General features: G+C 36.0%; 1 protein-coding gene across 1 annotated transcript in view; it reads left to right on the forward strand.

The window, feature by feature from the left end:
- ENPP1 (ectonucleotide pyrophosphatase/phosphodiesterase 1) overlaps nt 1–19,652 on the forward strand; it is a 67,439-nt gene extending 47,787 nt beyond the window's left edge. Inside the window, exons 14-25 of the mRNA XM_037520410.1 lie at nt 1,230–1,261; nt 2,580–2,707; nt 4,898–4,967; nt 5,976–6,063; nt 7,092–7,261; nt 8,147–8,198; nt 9,610–9,764; nt 11,431–11,560; nt 12,637–12,717; nt 13,496–13,628; nt 15,433–15,595; nt 18,823–19,652. Coding sequence (XP_037376307.1) covers nt 1,230–1,261; nt 2,580–2,707; nt 4,898–4,967; nt 5,976–6,063; nt 7,092–7,261; nt 8,147–8,198; nt 9,610–9,764; nt 11,431–11,560; nt 12,637–12,717; nt 13,496–13,628; nt 15,433–15,595; nt 18,823–18,993 — 1,373 coding nt within the window. The 3' untranslated portion in view covers nt 18,994–19,652. The remainder of the gene's footprint in view (nt 1–1,229; nt 1,262–2,579; nt 2,708–4,897; nt 4,968–5,975; nt 6,064–7,091; nt 7,262–8,146; nt 8,199–9,609; nt 9,765–11,430; nt 11,561–12,636; nt 12,718–13,495; nt 13,629–15,432; nt 15,596–18,822) is intronic.
- Nucleotides 19,653–23,284: the final 3,632 nt, after the last annotated feature.

The raw sequence follows: 23,284 nt of genomic DNA on the forward strand, positions 1-23,284 counted from the left end.
ATTTTCACATACCTAACACAAATTTTGTTTATCTTTTTGTTATAATTAACTTCAAATGGAAGGAGAAAAAAGCTTTTCTGACAGTTATCAGAACTGGGTTAGGTTTGGGCACTCAGTGCTATTTATTTCAATATACTATTGAATATTCACGAGGAGAAATAGATTTCACTTTAGGAATATGGTTTCACAAATTATAGCTTCATATTACAAAAAACAGATTATATGCATCACAAGTTTTAATTAGCAATTTATAAAAAAATTATGAATGTAGTATGTTGTTATAACATTTTATAAAAGCTGTAGGGGTAGTAGCAGTCCCCAAAGATGTTTAGGCTGGGATGGCTAAGCTTTAACACTGTCTTGCCTTAATTAGACCTCTAAATTTCTCAAATTAAAGCAAAAACTATATATTTATTTACACATACAAATATGCAGTAATCTTATTTTTATATGGATAATTTTCTCAAATTATTGTAAAGGATTGTTAAAATAATCTTAGGCAGTAACACAAAATATGCTAAGTACACTGTGGACTTGCAATGCAAATTCAGTTTCAAAACTACTCTTCTTGTCTTCTCTTTTACATTTCCCTGTATTCCTCTTAATTGTAAATTCTGGAATTATCACTGAATATCGTAGTATATAAAGTAAAAAATAACAGTTTCTTTCCCTACATCCCCTAATTCACTGCTCACTTCCTTTCTCTAGAGATAAACTTTAAGTTTATTTTTGCTATACATATAAAAAAAAACATTTTAATCTTTATGTTGTGAAGTCATAATAGATTAGATGGATGGATACATAGATAGGTATTGGATGCATGGAAAGTAGGTGGATAAATAAACTAATGTATATACTAAGGGATAGGCAGCTGAATACGTGGTCAGTGGGTGAGTGGATAGATGTGTGGATAGGCAACTTGATAGATAGAAGAATGTTCTGTAACTTGCCTTTTCATTTAATACTAGAACATATCATTTTGTATAATTTGTATACTTTGTGATATTATAACACAGTCATAATTTAAAATAGTATAACATAATATCATGTCTCTAAATATCTTCTTACTTCTGTCAATGACTAATATATAATGACTAAAATAAGCTATTTGAAACCTGGTTGGTATTTAAATGCAGGGTTTAAGACTGACATTCTATATTTTTGATTTATTTTTATTTCTAGATGTAGCATACCATCAACTATTAATTTTTACCTTTCTCTCCCTTCAGTTAATTATGAAGGCATTGCCAGGAATCTTTCTGTGAGTGCCTTAATTTTTACATTAATTATGTTTAGTTTTATGTGTTATATATTTAGAAAAAAGGTTCCATTATTTGTTCTTAGATTTGTGGGGTTAGAATTTTTGAGTATCTAGGACAACATTTGTTTTTATTTTTTAAATTAATTTGTATTGAGGTAATATAGGTTTACATCATTTTTTGTATTTTGGGAGTATATGATCCCCCCTTCAGGTGTCATTACCTCAGTGCATCCACCTCCAAAGCACCTGTATGTCACCACCATAGTCCATTATGCTCCCTGCCTGCTTTGTCTGGCCCTCCATCTCTGGGTTCTCCAGCTCTATAATCAGCTTTCAAGGGTTAGCTTTTAAGTTTGGCTTTATCTGATTCTTTGTTTGATTTAATTCTGCAATGTTTTTTCCTTATGACATTTCACTTAGCATAATCCCTTCCAGCTCCATTATGCTGCTGCAAATGGCATGAGTTTGTTATACAATATTTATATGCTCTGTAGGGCCATGTCCCTACATTCATCTAGGTTTGGAAGTTTTTAAGAATTTATTCATTGACATTGTAAAGTTATATGATGGTGCATTATTTGTATTTGAAACAGCAGAAGAAAAAAATCTGCAGCTGTAGCACCATAAGCATTGTGAGCATTATGATGTATTTCCTGCCAGATTTTTTTTCTTAAAGATTTATTTATTTATTTATTTATACAAGCACTGGGTACAGTCAGAAGCGTGGGAGGGTGAGAGAATTCACCAGAGCAGGGAGCAGAACAGGCAGACTGATGAAGTACACCCCTGAGGGGAGCAGCGGGCACGACAGGAGAGGTCTGTGCGCCATATGGGACCCTCACCGGCAGCCAGGAATCGAACCAGCGCTGCAACTGGGGAGGCCCGACTGCCAGATTTTTTTTAACGCTTGTTTTCAAAATAAGTTTTTGCCCTAGTACTGACTTATCTCTACAGCATTTTTATTCACTTGATGAAAAATTCGGCCAATTTTGAAAAAAATTCTTTTAATTGTAGTTACAAGTTTGAAACCGAGATCATTGGTAATAACTCAAATATTATCTAATAATACAGTGTAAGTTTCCTGTGACTTTTATGCAGTAATTGTGCTTCCCTGTAATAATAGGAATATTTCCTAGCTGGGAATATTCACCTTATACATTATATGGTTAATCAGAACTCACTTTTGCAAGTGTGATTTATTGGGCATGCTGGTAAAATGTGAGAAAAAATTCATTGGGATTAGAAAGTAATTTCAAGGAAAGTTTACACTTCAGAAAATATGGAAATAATGTCTTTTCTTTGCCTTCTACAATTTCAGTGTCGGGAACCAAAGCAACACTTCAGACCATACCTGAAACATTTCTTACCTAAGCGCTTGCATTTTGCTAAAAGTGACAGGATTGAGTCCCTGACCTTCTATATGGACCCTCAATGGCAACTTGCATTGTAAGTTCTGAGAGTCTCCCAGGTAAAATTACCCTGATATATTTGTAATTCAAGGTAACTGCTGTGTCCTTTCCAACTATATTGTTACATGAAGACTGTGATTCTCTTTACTCTGTGACAGCATTTCCCTATCTTTCCCGCCTGTCCTCCTTCCTTCACCCCTCCCTCCCTCCCTCCTCCCTTCCTTCCCTTTGCTGTTTTGTTTTCTTTTAATTTTTTAAAAAAATTTATTTGTTTATAGAAGAACCAGGGTACAGGCCAGAGGTGAGGGGGGGGGGTTGAAAGGATTCACCAGAGACTGATTGGGGAACAGAACAGGCAGACTGACTGAAATACACTGCTGAGGGGAGCAGCGGGCGAGACAGGAGAGGTCTGCTGTGCCATGTGGGTATCTCCCCTGCTAGCCGGGATCGAACCCGCACTGCAGAGGCTGCAGACAGCTTCACAGCACTGCACTCAACTTCCTGCACCACCAGGGAGGCCCCACTTTTAATTTTTTTATAGAAGTAACATTGCATCATAGCATAAGTTTTTAGTTGTGCATCTCAACATTTGGATCAGATAATTCTTTGTTGTGGGAGACTGTTTTGTTTGAAACCATCCATGGCTTCTATTCACTAGATGAAAATAACACCCTTTCTACAGTTGTGACAACAACAAAAATGTCTCCAGATATTGCTGAAAGTCCCCTGGCATGGGGAGATGATGCCCAGAAAAGAAGCACCACTCTGTCTGCTCATGTCCATGTCGGTTTTTCCTTATGCTCCAGACTTGTGCCACTACTGGCTGATGATTTGCTTGTGCTCATTACAGTTGTGCCTAATAGCCGCAAAGTGCAGAAAATATTTGGCAAAAACGCTCTTATTAATTAGCAATTACCTGCATTTTTATACAGCTTTTAAAAAAAATTTTCTTATACTAATTCATCAATAAACCTCCATTATTTGGTATCTTTGGTAAATTATTTGGATGGTTGATATTGCTAGTATCTCATAACTTGATCATTAACTCTTTTGATGGTTGCCAGGAAGCCAAGGATGATAAATACAGGGGGTAAAGCAAAACTTAAGTAGTGAACTAGAACTCAGTCTACAGAATTGCACTACTGTGAGCAGAGAGCTATGCTTTTAGTGCCTGAAAGAAGAATATAAAAGAAGGGGTAGTGTTTACCCTCCTGAGAGAACTAATATTTTAGTGAACATTTACTAGGTTCCAACCATTTCTTTCTTTCTTTCTTTTTAAAGATTTATTTATTTATTTATACAAGCACTGGGTACAGTCAGAAGCACGGGAGGGTGAGAGAATTCACCAGAGCCAGAGCAGGGAGCAGAACAGGCAGATGGACGAAGTACACTGCTGAGGGGAGCAGCAGGCGGCAGGAGAGGTCTGCGCGCCATGTGGGACCCTCGCCCGGTGGCCGGAGATCGAACTGGCGCTGCATAGGCTGCGGGCAGCTTCGCAACCCAGCGCTCAACCACTGCGCCACTTAGGCTAGATCATTTAATTTTTACAAACAACCCAAAATGATGAAATTGAAAGTTAAAGAAGATTAACTTGCCAAAGCCACAGCTAGTAAATAGCACAGTCAGGGCTCAAAACCATGTTGGTGGTTTTTCTCCTCTTTACCACTGCTTAAAGTTAATTTGTCTACAAAACAAAAGATAAAGGTGCCCCCTTGATGCTTTTCAATACCAAGTAGTAGTTGTTTGATTAACAAATTAGTTACTTTCTGGGCCTCCCCGGTGGTGCAGAGGTTGAGCGCTGGGTTGCGAAGCTGCCCGCGGCCTCTGCGGCGCCAGTTCAATCCCCGGCTGCTCCCCGGCCACCGGAGGAGGGTCCCACGTGGCGCACAGACCTCTCCTGCCGCCCGCTGCTCCCCTCAGCAGTGTACTTCGGTCCTTCTGCCTGCTCTGCTCCCCGCTCTGTCTCTGGTGAATTCTCTCACCCTCCCGTGCTTCTGACTGTACCCAGTGCTTGTATGTACAAATAAATAAATAAATAAATCTTTAAAAAAATATTATAAAAAAAAAAAAAAACAAATTAGTTACTTTCTTATTGATGGGTTATGATAATGCATTATAACAACTAGTAATAATCTAAACTACTAATGGGATAATGTCATGGTTATTAATTTTGCTTTATGAATGTTTTATGAGTTATGCTATTAATTTCTATTATGCAAATAATTAGGAATCCTTCGGAGAGGAAATATTGTGGAGGTGGATTTCATGGCTCTGATAATGCATTCTCAAATATGCAAGTGAGTAAATATATTCTACTTTTTAAAAAAAATGGTACTTTATATCTGGAAAAATATTGACAAAGTTTTAGTATTAAAAATATAGACTTTGTATCTTTTGTTTTGTTTTTTAAAGATTTATTTATTTATGTATATAAGAACTGGGGTATAGGCTAGAGGTGCAGGGGGTGAAAGGATTCACCAGAGACAGGGTGGGAAACAGAATAGGCAGATTGACTGAAATACACTGCTGTGGGGAGCAGTGGGCAAGACAGGAGAGGTCTGCGCCATGTGGGTCACCTCCCTGGCCAGGGATCAAACTCGTGTTGCAGTGGCTGTGGACAGCTTCATAGTGCTGAGACTTATCCCTTTGCACCACCAGGGAGCCTGACTCTGTATCTCTTGATAGAGAATAAATGGAGAATTATTTTTTCATTTGGCTGTTTTACATTTAGGAAATGAATAGAGTTTTGTTTAAAGTTTTCATACTTCATGAAAGTGTGATACTGCCTGCCAAATTTCTAATAAATATTTTTGCATTTATTTGTGCTTCACTAAGAATATTGCTCCACAGTAAATGAATCTAGTGATGTAATAGGTGAAAAGATCATACTTGTTTTTTAAATAAAGATAAGTCACATTTGCCTGGTATTTTTATGTTTTCAAAATATCCTCACAATAATTATCAAATTGGCCTTTGTAGCACTGTGCAAAGGTGGGCAAGATGAGATTTACCCTCCTTCAAAAATAAAACCATTTTTAACCATTCTGTTTTGATATCAAGACAGGAACTGTAATAAAGCTAGGAGAAATATTCTATTAATATTCATAAAACTAATATGCCCTTACATTAAATGTGCAACAGTAGTTAAATGCCTACAAAATCTGTTGTATACAGAAATTTATTTTAACAAAACCAGTTTATAGATGTACAATGTGAATAACATGAAATATGGGTGTTGTTGTTTTTACCAAATACATATGTAAATGAAATTAGTTGAGAAACTGTTGCTTTTCTGACCAATCTAGGCCCTCTTTATTGGCTATGGACCTGGATTCAAGCACAGCTTTGAAGTTGATGCCTTTGAAAATATTGAAGTCTATAATTTAATGTGTGGTAAGTGTGAACAGGCAACTTTCATCCCTTCTGAAAACAGAGCTGGAATAGGATTATCAAAGGAAGGTGTCACATGGTGGGCCCCTTTGTGGAGATGATGATGAGGCAACTAGAACCTCACATTTCCACTTTTCCTCTTCTTGAGCCAAAGCCATTGAAAAAAATGTGCAAAAGATATCCTCTGATTACTTCCTCTGCAGTCCATAGACCGGCAAAGCTCAACACACAGTGTGGAGAGGTCTGTACACCCCAGTGCCAGGTCCTGGGCTTAATTATATGACAATTGAATGAGATCAGTGGGGGAGAGAAAAAGAGAAAAGAGAAAAGAGTTTGGAACTGTGAAAGGTAAATAAAACAGGTGGTTAGCCCAGGTAGCAATAATAATTGAATGGATGTTATAGAAGTGGAGAGGAACCCATCCATATGTCCTTGGTTTACCCTATTCTTTATCAACTAGTACTTTTATGGTTCGAGATTATGTTTTAAATATTTCTTTTTCTGGACATTTGCAAAACCTTAAATTTCTAAGTGGCATTCTTTGTGTGGGATCCTATATACTTAAATGAATTAAGACATCTGAAAGCACTTAAAACAATGCCTGGCATATAGTATTTGCTTTAATATGTAAATATTTGCTATTATTACTAAGAGTGTGAGTTTTAGACTCAGGTGAAGCTTTGAGTCCAACGTCTACTGCAGTAGTAGCTTTGAGAACTTGAGCACAGCACTCTGATTACTCTTCTACCAAATAGTGACAACTTAACAAAGTGCTTTTGAGGATTAAGTAAGAAAAATGTGTTGGTCAAGTGATTGTTATATAACTGCATGTAGCAAGAGTAGTACAACATACATACCCATATTTTCCTTAAGAATAACGTGGTCATGAATGTTCTAAAATCCAAGAGACTTTTTATAAAGATGAAGGATACCAATAGAGTTGGTTTAAAAAATAAATAAAAACCATAGTACAAGTCTACTGTTTATTTGAAACTTATAAGTAACACTTTACCATCATTGGAATTACGCAGATTTACTGAATTTGACACCAGCTCCTAATAATGGAACTCACGGAAGCCTTAACCACCTTTTAAAGAATCCCTTTTACACCCCAAAGCATCCCAAAGAAGCCCGCCCCCTGATGCAATGCCCCATTACAGCAACCCCCAGAGACCACCTTGGCTGCTCCTGTGATCCCTCGGTAAGTATTGCCGGGAAGTTGAGCGTGGCTGTGCAGGATTTCATAATATCCTCTGCACAGCTTGTGCTGTAGAAATATTTAATAATCACATTAAAATTTATGAGTGGGAGTGAACATATTTCTTTTTAATACAAGTGACACATGCAGATCTTTCATTATTTATTTTTCCTCCTCCTGGTATTTTTGCGCTTCCACCTAGTTTTATCCCTGTGACTTGACTTGAGTACAAGTTGGGAAAAGTGTAGCTGAGTCCTGAAACATCTGGAATCAGAATCTGTGCCGTTTTCCTAGCAGCGAGGTCTTAATTATGGACCAGTTATAATATTCCTCCTATTGAAAACATTCCAAACTATTTTAAATTTAGGGGGGAAATATCATTTGGGGGAACAAAATGGATATATGGTATTGTTCCTTTTTTACTCCTATTTTAATTTAGAGCTGTTGTAAGAATATGATAATGTAAACACTTATGAATAGAATTGATAGTTTTCATAAAGATAGAAATTTGAGGAGCAAATGGTTTTATGCTTTCTATTTTCTTTTAGGCTTGTAGAATTACAACAGTAAAAATAGAAACGAAAACTATAAAATAGCAATTATATTCTTATTTTTCAATGAATAGTTTGGTATGCTACCAATTTTGTCTTTTTTGCAGCAAACATCTTATTCTTTCACCTTCTTCATCAAAAATAATTTCACTTGTACGCTATCCTACCTATACTTCTAAAACATACTGCTGTAAACCAGTGTTACCCCATATTTTTAAAAAAGATGGTTTTGAATGTTATCTTTGTTCTATGATGAAATAATTACATTACAGACATTATTTGACACATTATTAAACTTGTCTCTCAGACTTTAAAGATGGTATTATTAACTTTTTAGATTTTGCCAGTTGACGATTTTCAGACACAGTTGAATCTGACCGTGGCAGAAGGTAAGGCTTATTGTTGAGCTTGAAAAGTGGAAGCAGGTTTCAGCCTTATTTGAGAATAGCCAATAAAACTAAGGAAGTTATAGAAGACCACCTGATGAAGCAGAGATTTCTTTGCTTGACAGTCTAGACTGTTACTCATAAAGAAAGAAGGGATAGTTATAGTGGGAACCTCATATAATAAGTTGAGTGGAAGCTAAATCACTCCTTATGAACATGTTGGTGATGTTTTGAAATTTTGAAGGTCTTTGTAGGGTTATATCATATTTCCATTTAAAATACCTGTCAGAAAAGAGATTCCCTTCTTTTTTGTGACTGAATAATATTCCATATTATTTGTCATCTTTATCCATTCCTCCATCAGTGGTTGGAGTTGTTTTATAGCTTGGCTATTTGTAAATAATGCTGCAGTAAACATGGATGTGCAGAAAAAACAATAAATAAAATCCTGTTAAATTTCTATCTCACTTGGTTCTTAATTATGAGAAAGCCTAAGTTGATTTATTAACCTAAAGTTATTTTTCATCACCTGTGAATAATAATAAATGGAAGAATAAGCAGATACCTGATGAAATTTGTCAGCTGTCACTTGCATGTTCACCATCACTTTGATATAGTCTCTGGTCCTTAAGTTATTTGCTTATATTTTCATCCTGCTGGAATATAAAGGTGAATTCTGTACTATTCTTGACTTGTCTTTATAAAATTTCTGTGAATGTTTGGATTACAGAAATCCTTGATGGTACCACCATCCTTTGTGGTGAAGGATGATACTTTTGAAATCAAGAACTGGGTTTGATTATGAGCTTAGGCACTTATAGCCATAGAGAAAATATTTACTCCCTACAAGCTGCGTTTTCTCATCTGTAAGATAAATGTATAACATTAATTCATAGGATTTATAAAAATTAAATTAGATGCTAGAAGCATAAAACACCTGGCAATTGGGAAAATGAAAATGGGAGATATATTCTACTGTGATTTCATTCAGTTTAGTCTTAGAATTTTGAACTTTTGGTTTCTAAGTACACATATCACCCAGAAAACTTTCTCTCTGGAGCATGTCTTGAAGAATAAGAAATTAAATAAATAAAATAAAATAAAATAGTGTCAAAGAATTTTGATATTATAATTTAACTCCTAGTAGCTGAAATTTCTAGCCATTTTGTTATCATTTTGTGATATTTTGATCTAACATTGATTTTGAGAATCTCCATAGTCAAAATCTACAGTGAATCCATTTTGTCTTCTAGATTGTTTATGGATTTGCTCTTTGTAATTAGTTTTCTTAGAGATAAAAATAATTTTTCAAAGGAGTTGAGTAAAATTTAGATGAATGTATTATTGTATATTATCACATAATGTTCACTAAGTACATTTAAATGGTGGTTCCATTTTCTCCATATAACCCAAGAGAAGATCATTAAGCGTGGTACTTTACCCTATGGAAGGCCCAGAATTCTCCGGAAGAATAACACCATCTGCCTTCTCTACCAGCACCAGTTTGTGAGTGCTTACAGCCACGATATCCTAATGCCCCTTTGGACATCCTACACTGTGGACAGAAATGCAAGTATTTCTCACCTCACCCCTTGAGCCCTGTGTAGTGGTTTTATGCATCCTCATTAAGCAAAACGTTGAAAGCATTGTTCCTTACAGTTTATCTTGGCTCTATCACCAGTTTCTAAATTAGAAGTTACTCAACCCAAAGTCAGAAAAGTTAGATTTCAGCTCTGCCACTGGCTAGCTATGTGACTATGATTCAGCAGATTTCTTCTCCTGTGAAATGAGGCTGGTTCAATTTTTATTTTTTGGTTTTTGTATTTTATGACTCTAGTTTATAATTTTATGAAATCAGTTTTAAATGTCACAGTCATCCATCTCTACATACGTACCTGTGTGAGCACAAGGATTTCCCTCAACTATGCACATCTTAGGGGCTTCTGGCTGACTGGTGGAAAAAACCATTGAAGTTCAGTAACCTTGTGCATGTACCACCTATGAGAGACTAGACCAGGCAGCGGCTGGGCATCCTGTCCACCCCCAGACCAGAGGGCTTAGGCCTTGAAAGGAGTAGGCACGGATATCACAGTTCTTAATAAAACTAATAATATTCTCCCTCATCTCCACCCTCTGGGTGCTGTGATAGAAAGAGAAATGATGAAGTTTGAGATAGGCTTTGAAAGAGAGGATGGTAATGTGAGATGAAACTTAGATTTCAGATGAGAATTGCAGTTTTAAACTAGACTAACTGGATTTTCAGAAACTGAAAGTATCTGGCAAAGTATAGGCTGCCCCTAAAGGAGAGAAAAAGGATTTCTTTCTGTTTGATTACAAAAGGTAAAATTATTCCTGGTGGTGGATGGAAACATAGACTTTTAGTAGCAATCATAATGTAATATATACAGATCTCAAAATATAAAGCTGTAAGCATGAAACAAAATTTTGTTATGAGAACAAAATGAGAAGAAAGGGAATGAAGGTGGGCAGACTGGGGAATGAAGGGCAATTGTGTGGTGGTGCATGGAAACTAGACTGTTAGTAAGGGGATCATACATAGTTTGTATAGATGTCAAATTTTAATGCTGTCACCTCAAACCTATGTAATATTGTAAAATGATCTTGCTGCAATAAAAATTTAAAAATGAAAAATAGCTTTCACTGAGGTTGGTAAATAAAATAAGGACTTATGTGTATATATGCAATTCATATATTGAAATATATACATATATGTGCATTCACTTATTTATGTAAAGTTTCTGCCTTAAACATGATTTTTTTTTTTAATTCTTAAAGACCATCTGGAAACGCTCTTACTTTGTAATATATAGCAGTCTACACAATGTTTTATTTGTCCGCATCTTGTATATTGAGTTTAGGCCTTTAATTATGGTGTTTTTGGATTCTGTGTGAACTCTAGTTTTCTTATATAATCAAGACTTCATATAGTCACGGTCATGCCTACTTCTGAGGTTTTCATATTGCATTGCTATTCAGTGGCCTTTTTTTCCCTTCCCAACTTTATTCTGCTTGGTTAAACATGGAAGATTGACTCAGATCTTTAATGAATATACCCAGAGAAAAATGGAAAAATAAGTGAAGGACATGAGCAGACATTAGAACAATGTAATTGTACGATGTAGTTGAACGTTAACCACTTATGAAGCAAGCTGCTTTTCTTTTATGTGCCTGGTATAATGTTTGTTTGGTTTTTTTTTTTCACTTTATTTTTCAGGACAGTTTTTCTACAGAAGTCTTTTCCAACTGTTTTTATCAGGATCTCCGAATTTCTCTTAATCCTGTTCATAAATGTTCATTTTATAAAAACAATGCTAAACTGAGTTACGCATTCCTGTCCCCCCCACGTAAGTCTCTTACTCTCAGTTCCATTAAACTTTATCTGCTTCCTTTATATAGATATAGATATAGATATAGATATAGATATAGATATAGATATAGATATAGATATAGATATAGATATAGATATAGATATATAGATATATATCCACCATATAGTATGTGCAAAGTACATAGCCTTGTTTTTTACTGGTGTAAATTGTGAATGAGAAATATAACTACTAGGGAAAATTTTAAAGTATGTAAAGCTTGAATTTTGGAAATCTTTTTGTTGTTGCTTGGAGAGTGGTTGATTTAATGCAGACAATTTAAATAAGATAATCTTTATTTTTTTTCTGCCTTTCTTTTAAAGAGAATTTGAGAAAACTCAGTGCAATTAGAAGGATGCTTCAGGATTCTTAAGGAGAGATCATTTTCTTGTGCACTGTAACTTGTCATAGAATTAGTAGACCTACAGCCTTAAATGTGCTTGCTCTGTCTTCATCCAAAGCCTCGAGGGAATGTCTTTTTGGAAGTCAAATGCTCTATTTTTTAAAGCGGCATTTTTGTATGTTAATGATAGGACATTTTAGGCTGACCTTAAAAAGGCAAAACCCAGAAGGCTCCAGGTACTCAAATACCCTCCAGATTCATTCCAGTCCCCATAGTAAGTATCTGAAGTCAGAACTTGGCTATTGCATTATAAAAATAGACCAGGTCCAAGCTGAAAATTCATATAAAGAAGCCTTGTACAGCATTTTGAGGCAGACATCCTGTGATGTTTTTTCTGGATGGTTGGTTGTTTTGAAGCCAGATAGTCTCTTTTCTCTTTTCACTATAAAAGAGTTTAAGGAAAAAAGATTGTCAGCACAATATACTTTAGTTGAAATAAGGCAAATAAAGTATAAAGTTTGAACATGTTTAATTTACTAAAGTTTTAAAGTGCTTGATAAAATATATTGCATTTTCCCTTGACTTGGAAAAGTTTTACAGGTTTAAGATGATAGTTGACTAAAATTTTTAAATCACACCTATGAAAAACTACAACTTTTTTATTTAATGTTTGTAAAGAATGAGCAATTTGTTCTCTTGTTTTTCTTTGTAGAACTAAATAAAGGTTCAAATCAAATATATTCTGAAGCATTGCTTACTACTAATATAGTGCCAATGTACCAGAGTTTCCAAGGTAAAAAGGTTTAACCCTGTATTTTATAGTTCTGATGAATTTCTGTACATATAATTTATATGTAATAAGACTGATGTTCTAAATTAAATGACTATCAGGTATCTTACAAGTCTTTTTCGAGAATGCCAGTACACACAAAACTTCACAAATATTAGAATTGTGATATTTAATAGTCTATTCTTCTATTTTGTATTGAAATGTTTATCAACATTTTTTGGTGGAAAAAGTATGTGATATTCTCCTTAAGGTTAACTAGCTAGTGTGGTCCACTCACACATTTGCTTTAGTCTGTTTTCCTATTTATCTGTTGGGAAGATTTATTTATCTGTTTTATTTATCTGTTTTCCTATTTATCTGTTCTTGATAATTGTTTTTGATTTTAAAATGAATCAAATTTGCATCATTTTTTGTCGCATTTGACTCTTATAAGAAGAATCGATAAGCATTTATATTTAAAATGATGTATTAAATTTTAAAATATGCAGCATGTGAGAAAATTTTACTCTAATTTACATTTAGCCTACTTGTGAACATTCAGTGATAATATGCAGATATTCACAGTAAATCTGAATAACCTGCCTTGTTTGTGTTGGTGAAGTTTTTATACTTAACATAGTGACATGTTATCACAAGTTCATGTTGACGGCCTCAAACTGAGACCCAAGTCAGACTTGATTTTTCTCTATATTACAAATGTTCAGTTTGAATGCAGGATTGATTATTTCATGTGACACCATGGCTCTTCATTCTTTTGAAAACCCTTGTCTTCCTTCTTAAGTTGTGTGGCGCTATTTCCACGGCCCCCTACTGCAGAAGTACGCCAAGGAAAGGAATGGCGTCAACGTTGTCAGTGGCCCTGTGTTTGACTTCGACTACGATGGACGTTATGATTCCTCAGACACACTGAAGCAGTAAGAACACATTTTATTTGCTCTTAAATATAGCTCTCAACAGTGATTACCGCCCTGTGAGTCAGCAGAAGCTTTTTTACCTGATCCTGTTGTATGTCTTTTCTGGTTATACTGGAAGTACCTTGAAATATCTGACTAGTTTGAAGTTTTGTTCAGTGTTTAGAAAAATATTTGTTAAATAAGTATTTTTTCTCTCCCATTTAGTCAGATGTGTAATTCTTGAGCTCAGTGTTAATGCTGAGCTCTGCTGTGTGCTACAAAACTAGCATCAGTGTTTAAAATCTCCCCATGCAGGTAATTGGTAAGATACTGTCTTAATTAACATACTGCAGATGAAGAGATATATGGGTAGAGGCATCCTGATAAACGAATCAACTGGGTTATAAATCAGTAATGCCCATGTGTGGGCAGGGGGTGAATGTCACAGCTTTGACTGAACCCTGGCTGGAGGGGAATGATAGAGCGACCTTGTTGAGAAAACTGCCAGGTTATTGTAGTTTTAGAAATGAGAGGGAGAAAACATTTTAGGAGCTGGTTTGGTCTTATTTTAAACAATAATTACAACATTTGTGCAAACCATTTTGCTGTTATTATGTATATAAGAAAAAAAGACAGGAACTTTTGCTGAGACTCAGCCCTGGTCTGAGGAATTTCCTGCTCTCAGGCTGATTTGGGGATCCTTTTTACACATAAATATCTGACCACAATAGTTTGTAAAATTACAATTAAAAAAGCCAATTTTTTTTTACTATATCTTAAAAGGCATCATGTCCCCCTGTAACTGCCTCATAGGACACAACAGTAGAATGGGGAAGGGAGAAAACTCAATGCCTTTCCTACTCACAGCTCCAACTAATCTGTTTTACATGTTATATATAGTTCTGTGTAAGATTCTATTTGAAAGCAGTGATCTCACTACATTGAAGTTTGAAAGATGTTGAAAAAACCAACCAACCAGCTTAGCTTTGAAACCCAAAGATAGAGCATTAAGATAAGGTCATGATGTTAAATGAGATAGCATTGAGAATATGCTGCAATAAAATAGTAAAATTATTGGGATAACTCTAAAGGAAACAAAGGAAAATTCATAGCATGTGGCTTCTTTGATGAAATGAGAATAAAAAAAAAAATGACAAAACCATTCCTTTCTCTGGCCACTGCTTGTCCACAGCTATATGAAGTTTGAAAGACAGTAATGCTTTAGGATCTTGGTTGTAGCAGTTCAAAATTATATTTTCCTTTCCACGATGTCTCAATTCCAGTGTGTTAAGATAGAACTACAAAAGGGCCTTCCCAATGGTGCAGCAGTGAGTGCTGGGTTGTGAAGCTGCCCGCAGCCTCTGCAGGGCCAGTTTGATACCTGGCCGCTGGGCAAGTGTCCCACATGGCGCGCAGACCTCTCCTGCTGCCCGCTGCTCTCCTCAGCAGTGTATTTTGTCAGTCTGTCTGTTCTATTCCCTGCTCTGGCTCTGGTGAATCCTCTCACCCTCCCGCACTTCTGACTGTACCCAGTGCTTGTATAAATAAATAAATAAATCTTAAAAAAAAAAAAAAAAGATAGAACTACAAAATTCCAAAGTTCAATAAATTTCTATAGAAAATAAAAAATACTTGGATTGTTTATCTATCTTTGAAATCTTTTTCTCAATCTATGTTGATAGTATGATTATTAACTTCTTATAATGTATTTGATTATTTGAATCTTTGCTTTAGCTGTATTGTATTAAAATATGTTATTCTGAAATACTCTTTAAAAGGAAGATAATTATTTTATTCTTAAAGTGAATATTGCCATATTTTACAGAAACACCAGACCCATCCGTAATCAAGAAATTCTGATTCCAACTCACTTCTTCATTGTACTAACAAGTTGTAAAAATATATCCCAGACTCCCTTACAGTGTGAAAATTTAGATACCTTAGCTTTCATTTTGCCTCACAGGACTGACAACAGTGAGAGCTGTGCGGTAAGTAACCTTTGTTTATTTACCTTAAACAATGAAAATATATTTGTATATTTGTGTGTGTTTCTTACACTGAAAATGCTGTGACGGAGCCTTAACTTGAATCTGTATATGTACTTTGAAATTGTAAGATGGTTTTAAATTAATCCTCTCAGATGGTATATCTTCAGAGATCACACTTGTCTACTGAAAACACTACAGATCAGATCAAAATGTAAATATTGGTGATTTTGTGTGATTTCACCACTAAATTCTAGGCTTATTTGAAGTATGAATTTTCTCTTGTTTCAAAAGCAGATCTGTAATTTACTGTTGTAAATTGTCTGAAAGTTGTGGTTATACAACATTTCAAATTAATTTCCTATATATCACATTATTATAAAAATATGTCCCTGGGCCTCCCTGGTGGCACAGGTGGTTGAGCACAGCACTGTGAAGCTGTCCACAGTCTCTGCAGCACAGGTTCAATCCGGGCCAGATGGCAAGATACCCACATGGTGCGGCAGACCTCTCCTGTCTCGCCCACTGCTCCCCTCAGCAGTGTGTTTCAGTTGGTCTGCCTATTCTGTTCCCCACTCTGTCTCTGGTGAATCCTCTCACCCTCCTGCATCTGGCCTATACCCTGGTTCTTGTATGCATGAATGAATATATATATATATATATATATATATATATATATATATATATATATCCCTAATTATCTTTTCTATTCTGTTATTCCAGTGCTTGGAAATAATTGTTTTATGTCATCTTATTTGCTCAAAATTAAAAAAAAAAAATCTAAACCGTAACTATTTGGCATCAAGGCTGCATTAAAATTTTAACAGTTTTTAAGTTTTTCCTTAGAGGAGGCCAAAATATTTTTGTTTCAGAGCATTTCCCAGATTTCCTAAGTGTTATTTTTCCATTGAATTTACACAAAGTAAGTCTAGATACAAATTGGCAAATAGATTTTGGCTTTCCTACCAGCCTCATTGGATGAGTGGTGTGTATAATGTGGTCAAAAGGATCTTGAGGCCCAGCCTGAGCTCAGCAAGAGAAAGTGCTGCGATCACTCATTGATTTCTCAATGCGTCAATGTGAATGTGTCAGTGTCAGTGTCCCCTCAGCCATTCATTCATTTAACACAGATGTTGTAGGTACTAAAGACACAGCAGTAAACAAAAAGTGATCTCTGCTGTAGGCCCAGGAGTGGATCTCTGCTGTAGGCCCAGGAGTGACCATTCCGAATGAAGATACGTCTCTCTCTAGTTGTTTTGCTCATAAACTTTCAGAACTAATTGACCAGTCTCTCATAGAATATATTTCTTATGAAGCTATTTTTTCATTATTCTTAAGAGTTAAGTAGAGAATAGTAAGATTTTGGCTATTTAGATGCCTTTTAGGCATCTACTCTGCTAATTGGTCAGTATCATGGACTGTATCTTTGTTTTCTCTTCCTTGTTAAGTTAAATTGCCTTTAATTTAAAGGTATCATTTAGTATTGTGTTCTGAAGCATATAATAGAATACCTAATTACAGTAACTTGAGCAAGTAAAGGGTTTCTTAGAAGAAGAGGAAACTCAGAGTTAAACAGGATGGTGCATCAGGTGAGCAGCACTCTTGGGGAACCAGACTCTTCCTGTCTTTCTGTGCCACCGTTTCTTAGCTTGTGGCCCATGTGTGCAAAAGATGGCTTCTACTTCCCTGCATGCTATATCTGAATTCTGTGTTTTCCCCACAATGTCAGTAACAGGCTTATGTTTACATTTCTTTGACCCAAATGATAAGTGTCATAAATTAGGTGTGGAGTTTCCTTCCTATCTCTACCATTCCAACAGCTATTGTGCTCACACCTTAAGTGCAAACATTGTCATTTTCTACAACGGCCATGTACGTAAAGGACCCTAAATAAAAGACTTGATGGATATAACTTGAAGTTATATCCCAATGCTTACTGATTTTTCCTCTTAGCTGAATATTGGCCTGAGAGAATTGATGCGTTGTGTATGCTTTTTAAATGTTCCTGTGAATGTCAGAAGAGATGCCAGATGTCCACTGGCCAAATTGTCTACTAAGTCATGGCTGTTCCTCTTAGAACCAGGGTAAAGATCGCTGCAGGCGGCTGAATGGGCAGTAGTACTGACAGCGGGTGATTGAGGGTTAATGGGAATTTAGAAATTATTGAGATGATCTGTGTGAAAAGTCTGTGTTTATCATTTCCAACTAATAATGTCCCAAGGGCACATGAACCTTTCTTGAGGGATGCCTTTAAAGTACAATCAAAGCCCATCAAACAGTGAGAACATTCTTCATCTGTCCTTCTCCAGTAGCCATATTCAGAAAAATTTACACCATCACATGGATGTTTGATTTCCATTTCTATCACCCGCCTCAGCTACTGCATGTTTCTATTTGCCAGGGACCAGCCTTTAATTCTTACTTGTTTGCTTTTATTTTTAATCTTTTTTTTCATGGTATAATTGTCATATAACATTAAATTTAGCTTCAGGTAAACAACCTAATGATTCAATATTTGTATATAGTGCAAAATGATCCCACAATAAGTCCAGTTAACATCTGTCATCATCTTGTGATAAGAACTTTAAGGATTTACTCTCTGACAACTTTCAAATTGTATTCTCATTCCATTTTAGCTAAGATTTCACTACTTCACCAGAAATGATAGTGTTTTACTATTTTCCCCAGCCCCTTCTTCATGTTCTTATATAGATAATGAATTCTGTGAAGAGCTAGTGTTTGTATCGAGCAGTTGTGTACATCATTGCATTTGATGCTCAGTATAATACTTTAAGGAGGGTGCACACAGGGGAAGCAGGCTTCAGATGTTAAATACTTGCCCCAGTTTACTTGATAGGGAAAGGTAGAAACAGGACTGGAATCTAAATTTCTTCAAACTAATTTCCATATTCTTTTACCATGCCATGTTGTTTCTGTTTTCCAACATTTTCTAAACCCACGCCACTAAGTTTCTTGCACCAGTATGATACAGAACATCTGTTGCACGAGTTTTTTCCTTTTCCGAAACTTGACACATCTACTTTAACTAATATGCATGGTATATGTAAGACAGGGAGCTTATCAAGAATTGGGATCACGCCTAACCAATCTATGACATCCACCATTTGGGAACCAAAGTGTCAGAACTAATTAAATTTGGGGAGATGGACACTTTGCAGCAGAAGTGAACTGGCTGTTCTCCAGTGACTTTTCTTCCTTACTCCTCACAGCATGGGAAGCATGAGTCCTCATGGGTTGAAGAGTTATTGATGTTGCACAGGGCTCGCATTATAGATGTTGAACACATCACTGGACTCAGCTTCTATCAAGAAAGAAAAGAGCCGATCTCAGACATTTTAAAATTGAAGACATATTTGCCAACCTTTAGCCAAGAAGATTGATATTTTTTATTACAAGAACATAACATAAATTTTTTTAAAAGAACATTCTATTTTATACAGTCCTCTGTTACACTATTGAATTGTTTGGAAACTGTCATCCGGAGTTAGAAGTGGGAATCCTCTGTGATATGACCATCTCAGGGAAACTTGTGGCCTCAGTATGGCAGTAGGAGTGTGTTCCTATTGAGTCTTGCACGTGTCTGAATGTGTAAGAGCTGTATGTGTTGTGCAAGTTTGGGAAATAAAGACAGACTATACCGAAAACTGCTCTTCTGCTTCTCTTTAAAGGCAGAAGTAGCTGTGAACGTTATCTGGACACCAAATGTATGAATCTTAGTATCTTTAATAAATTTTTATGGAACTGGCAAACATTAGACTAATGAATAGGATTGGAAAAAATCATGTTATAAGAGCATCTTCACAGGAATTTAAGAGAGATTCTGAATTCCATTTAACTTGGAGTTTATTTTATTTTGTTTTAATCAAAATAGTGGAAGCCAGAATATTTCAGAGGCTCCGTATGTTTTCTTTTATTCTCTTAAGACAAAATATGTAATCCTGTGTATTATTTTTTATTGTGCTAGAGTTTCTTCAAATTTAATGATGCTAGCAAGTTAAACTTTAAGGGACGATCTGTGAACTGAGTATACCTCCTGTTACAAAGTTCTACTCTACATTTGTACACAAAAGAGAATATTCCCAATTTGCTCAATGGTTATTAACATAGGTTAAAAATAGCTCTAAAAGTGGTTCATCTGTTAAAAATGAGCCTTATGTAGTGAAATTTTAGAGAACTTGTTGATACCTGCAAGTGGCATTTTTCATTGCAATTCTAGAAATGTTTTCCTCTGTGCACAGAAATGACCTTGCCAGCAGAGCTGTGCTGGACTGAGGTGTTCATCTTGAAATTCCATGGATTCGAGGAGACATGTCACCTTCACTTCCCATCTTCTTGGTGGTCATGATAAATGAACCTGAATTCCCCCAGGTAGACTTTGTCCTCTAGTCCCAGTCTGTGAAGCTTCAAAGTCTACCTTCACTCTTAGGCTGCTTGGGTTTGATTTAGATTTTATATTTTTACACCAAAGATTTGTATCTGTCCTTCATTTGATAATCGTTCTTTAATAGCCTCAGGGCCACAGAAACTTTGAATAATACAATTTGCACCTGAAAATTATATAATAATTTAGAAAGTTTCATTGTTTCTTGTTTTAATCCCACAGGTCCCTGGGGTTCTGTTCAATTTTGCTTCCAGTGTATTTTCTCTCTTTTGTTTAGGTTGGATAATTTCCATTGTTCTAGTTTCAAGTTGATGGATTATTTCTCTGTCTAATTCATTCAGTTCTAGAGCCCATCCATCGGTTTTTATATTTCAGTTATTGTATTTTTAATTGTAAAGTTTATAATTTTTATGTCTTTTTTTTTTTTTTTTACTGAAAATCTCTTTGCTGAGACTTTGTATTTCTGTACTGAGATTTGTATTTCTTTCAAGCATTTTCATACTTGCCCACCGAAGCATTTTTATGATGGCTGCTATAAAATTCTGGTCAGATAATTTTGACATCTGTGTTATCTTGATGTTGTCATCTATGTGTTTTATCATTTGAAAAGATTTACCTGATTCTGGGTGTGATGAATGGTTTTCAATTGAAACCTGGATAGTTTTAGTATTATGTTATACAACTATGGATATTATTTAACCTTCTGTTTTCACTGAGTTTCTCTGATATCACCCTAGCAAGAGAATTGGGAGCACTGCTATATGTGGCTGGGAGCCAGGTTTCTCACTTAACCCCCATTCACACCTGGATGAGAGGCGATCCTAGGGGCTGCTGAGCAGGGTGGGACTTCAGCTCACCACTGAGGCTCCATTGATGCCCCCCTGTCTGAGATGTGCAGGTGCCTCGTTCCTACTCCCACATGGTCCCCACTGATGCATGGACTGTAACCTGGCAAGGAAGGAAGCCTTGGCTCCCCACTCAGCCCTTGCAGGATGGATGGGGCCATGGTCTTCTCCATGGTGCTTGGCTAGTGCTGTTATTATTATTATTATTTTTTTAACTAGGCATTTTTCTTCTGGCTCTTTGGCTAGAGAGCTAGAGAAAGAGAGAGAGCGTGCCTTTCCATGTGAACTAAATAATAAATGGGGGAAATTATCACAGTATCTTCTTTAGGTCCCAGGCCCCCAACCTGATATTACCTTTTTCTCTCCACTTTTCATAATCTTCCTGTGTTTGTGTATGTATAATATCTAAGCTTTTTATCTGCACTTAGCAGAAAGATATCTACTTCTTTGTAGAAGTGTCTCATTGATTTTATATATTCTTCAAAAAACACCTGCAGACACATGGTTGCCGCTAATATAAAGCATCTTAGTAAAATTTGACTGGATAGATACCCTTCCCCTTTGCCAGGTACCAGGACCACAGAGAAGAGAAAATTACAACTCTTACAGAGTTGGGGAGGCGGTGGTAGGTAGCAGAAATATAAATGATCCCTAAAGGGTGATAAATGTTATAATGGAGCGTTGGGTGGATGGTGGCCCAGGGACCAGAAACTCAGTGTCCAGGGAACCCTGGGTACTGCATGGTAATATCAGCAGTGACTTCCTGGAGGTGGTGACGTTTGGGCTAGGTCTTTGAAGGAAGCAGTGGTGATCTTCAGGTAAACAGGTAAGGAAAGGAGAGTCTAGCATTCTTTGGATGGATACATTTTTGGCATTTTCCCATTGTTTCCTCTGATATATTTTACAAAGGTCATTATGACCTACTTATGACATACAACCATTTCACTTTTCTTCCTTTGTCATAATAATCTCCTGTTCTTGAAGAAAATATCAGTCTAAATTGTTTTGATGTTTTAAGGTAAATGACATCCCCATCTGTTCCCACTTAATTTTTTCTTCAGTTGCTCTTATACAGTATGTATTATTTCTTGTCTTGAAAGACACTCTCCTTTTACTATTTAATCACCTTAAAATATGTCACTGACCTTCACTTTCCCAATTTGATAAACTGACATGGTCAAATATGGAAACATATTGATTCTACTTTTTTTTGACAAGGCTATTTTTGCTTTCCAACTACACAGCAAATCTTTATCCCTAATTTTATCACCATGTCATGCACCTCTTCAATGAGGTAAATAACTTCCATACAGAATTTCACAACATCAAAGAACCAAGTGGAACTTAAAAATATTTACAAGAATTAGAAAAGAGAGCAAATCTTCCTGAGAAGACAAACATTCAGGTTCCAGATACATGGGTGATGGTATCAGGTCCTATTTAGGATGATAAGACAGGGATGGAGCTAAGAACACATAGTCCTCCAAAGGAGTCTGTTAATCAACCCCTTTTGACTTTTCTTTGTTATTAGCTACATTAACTGTCCTGCCCTATTTTCTGGGTAAGTTCTTATCTATGACAGTAACTGGCATTTGAGCTTTGAAACAAGTGTAGTGATTACACTTCATGCTGAAGCCTATCACAGGAATTTGGTCTGTGGGTGTTTTCATAAGCCTTAAGTAAATTTCATCATGTCTACCTACATCCAATGACATTTTCCTTGAAAAGAAATCTACAGAATGTAATGTCTGTAAAATAAGAAATGTGGATTCAAAAATAAAAGTTGTATATACAGAAACTTGACTGCTTGTGTGTGTGTTGAGGGTGTGGGATGGGAGGCAGGGAACAGGTGGTGGTGTTTCTCTAGGCATTCATACTGAGTGCAAGGGTTGTGGGCCATTATTCACAGCTGTATTGTTGGAAGGGGAAAGAAGTTCCAAAGTTCATTTTAGGTTCACAGAGTAAACAGTCATTTCTGATCTGTGACCTATATTCCTGTTTTTGGTTCTTTAATTACATTTAATGGTACTCCCAAGTAAAAAAGGAGACAGACATATATAAATATCCTTTCAGTATTTAGAAGAGACTGAAGCAGAGGGAAAGTCACCAACCTGTAACTTCCATAGATTTTTTTTTTCAATGTGAAATATTTGCATTTATTCCCCCTGTCATACATAAATAATGACTGGGGGGAAAAAAGATGTTTACAAGGAATCATATCCATACCAGAAGCCACAGATTCATAAAATGTTTCACTCTACTAGAAATGAAAGAATCTCTGAAATAGGTATTATACCCATAAGGTAGGGAAGGAGGAATAAAGGAAAACACACAAAAAAAGTCCCTTTACATCCCACCCACCCCAATGACATTGTCTTAAACTTAACATATTTGCCTGTAAATCCTCAATTCAGGGGAAAACTGAAGGATTTTAATAAAAATAGC

The sequence above is a fragment of the Talpa occidentalis genome, unplaced genomic scaffold (genome assembly GCF_014898055.3).
Source record: "Talpa occidentalis isolate TD23 unplaced genomic scaffold, MPIMG_talOcc4v2.1 talOcc4.2, whole genome shotgun sequence".
Taxonomy (NCBI): Eukaryota; Metazoa; Chordata; class Mammalia; order Eulipotyphla; family Talpidae; genus Talpa; species Talpa occidentalis.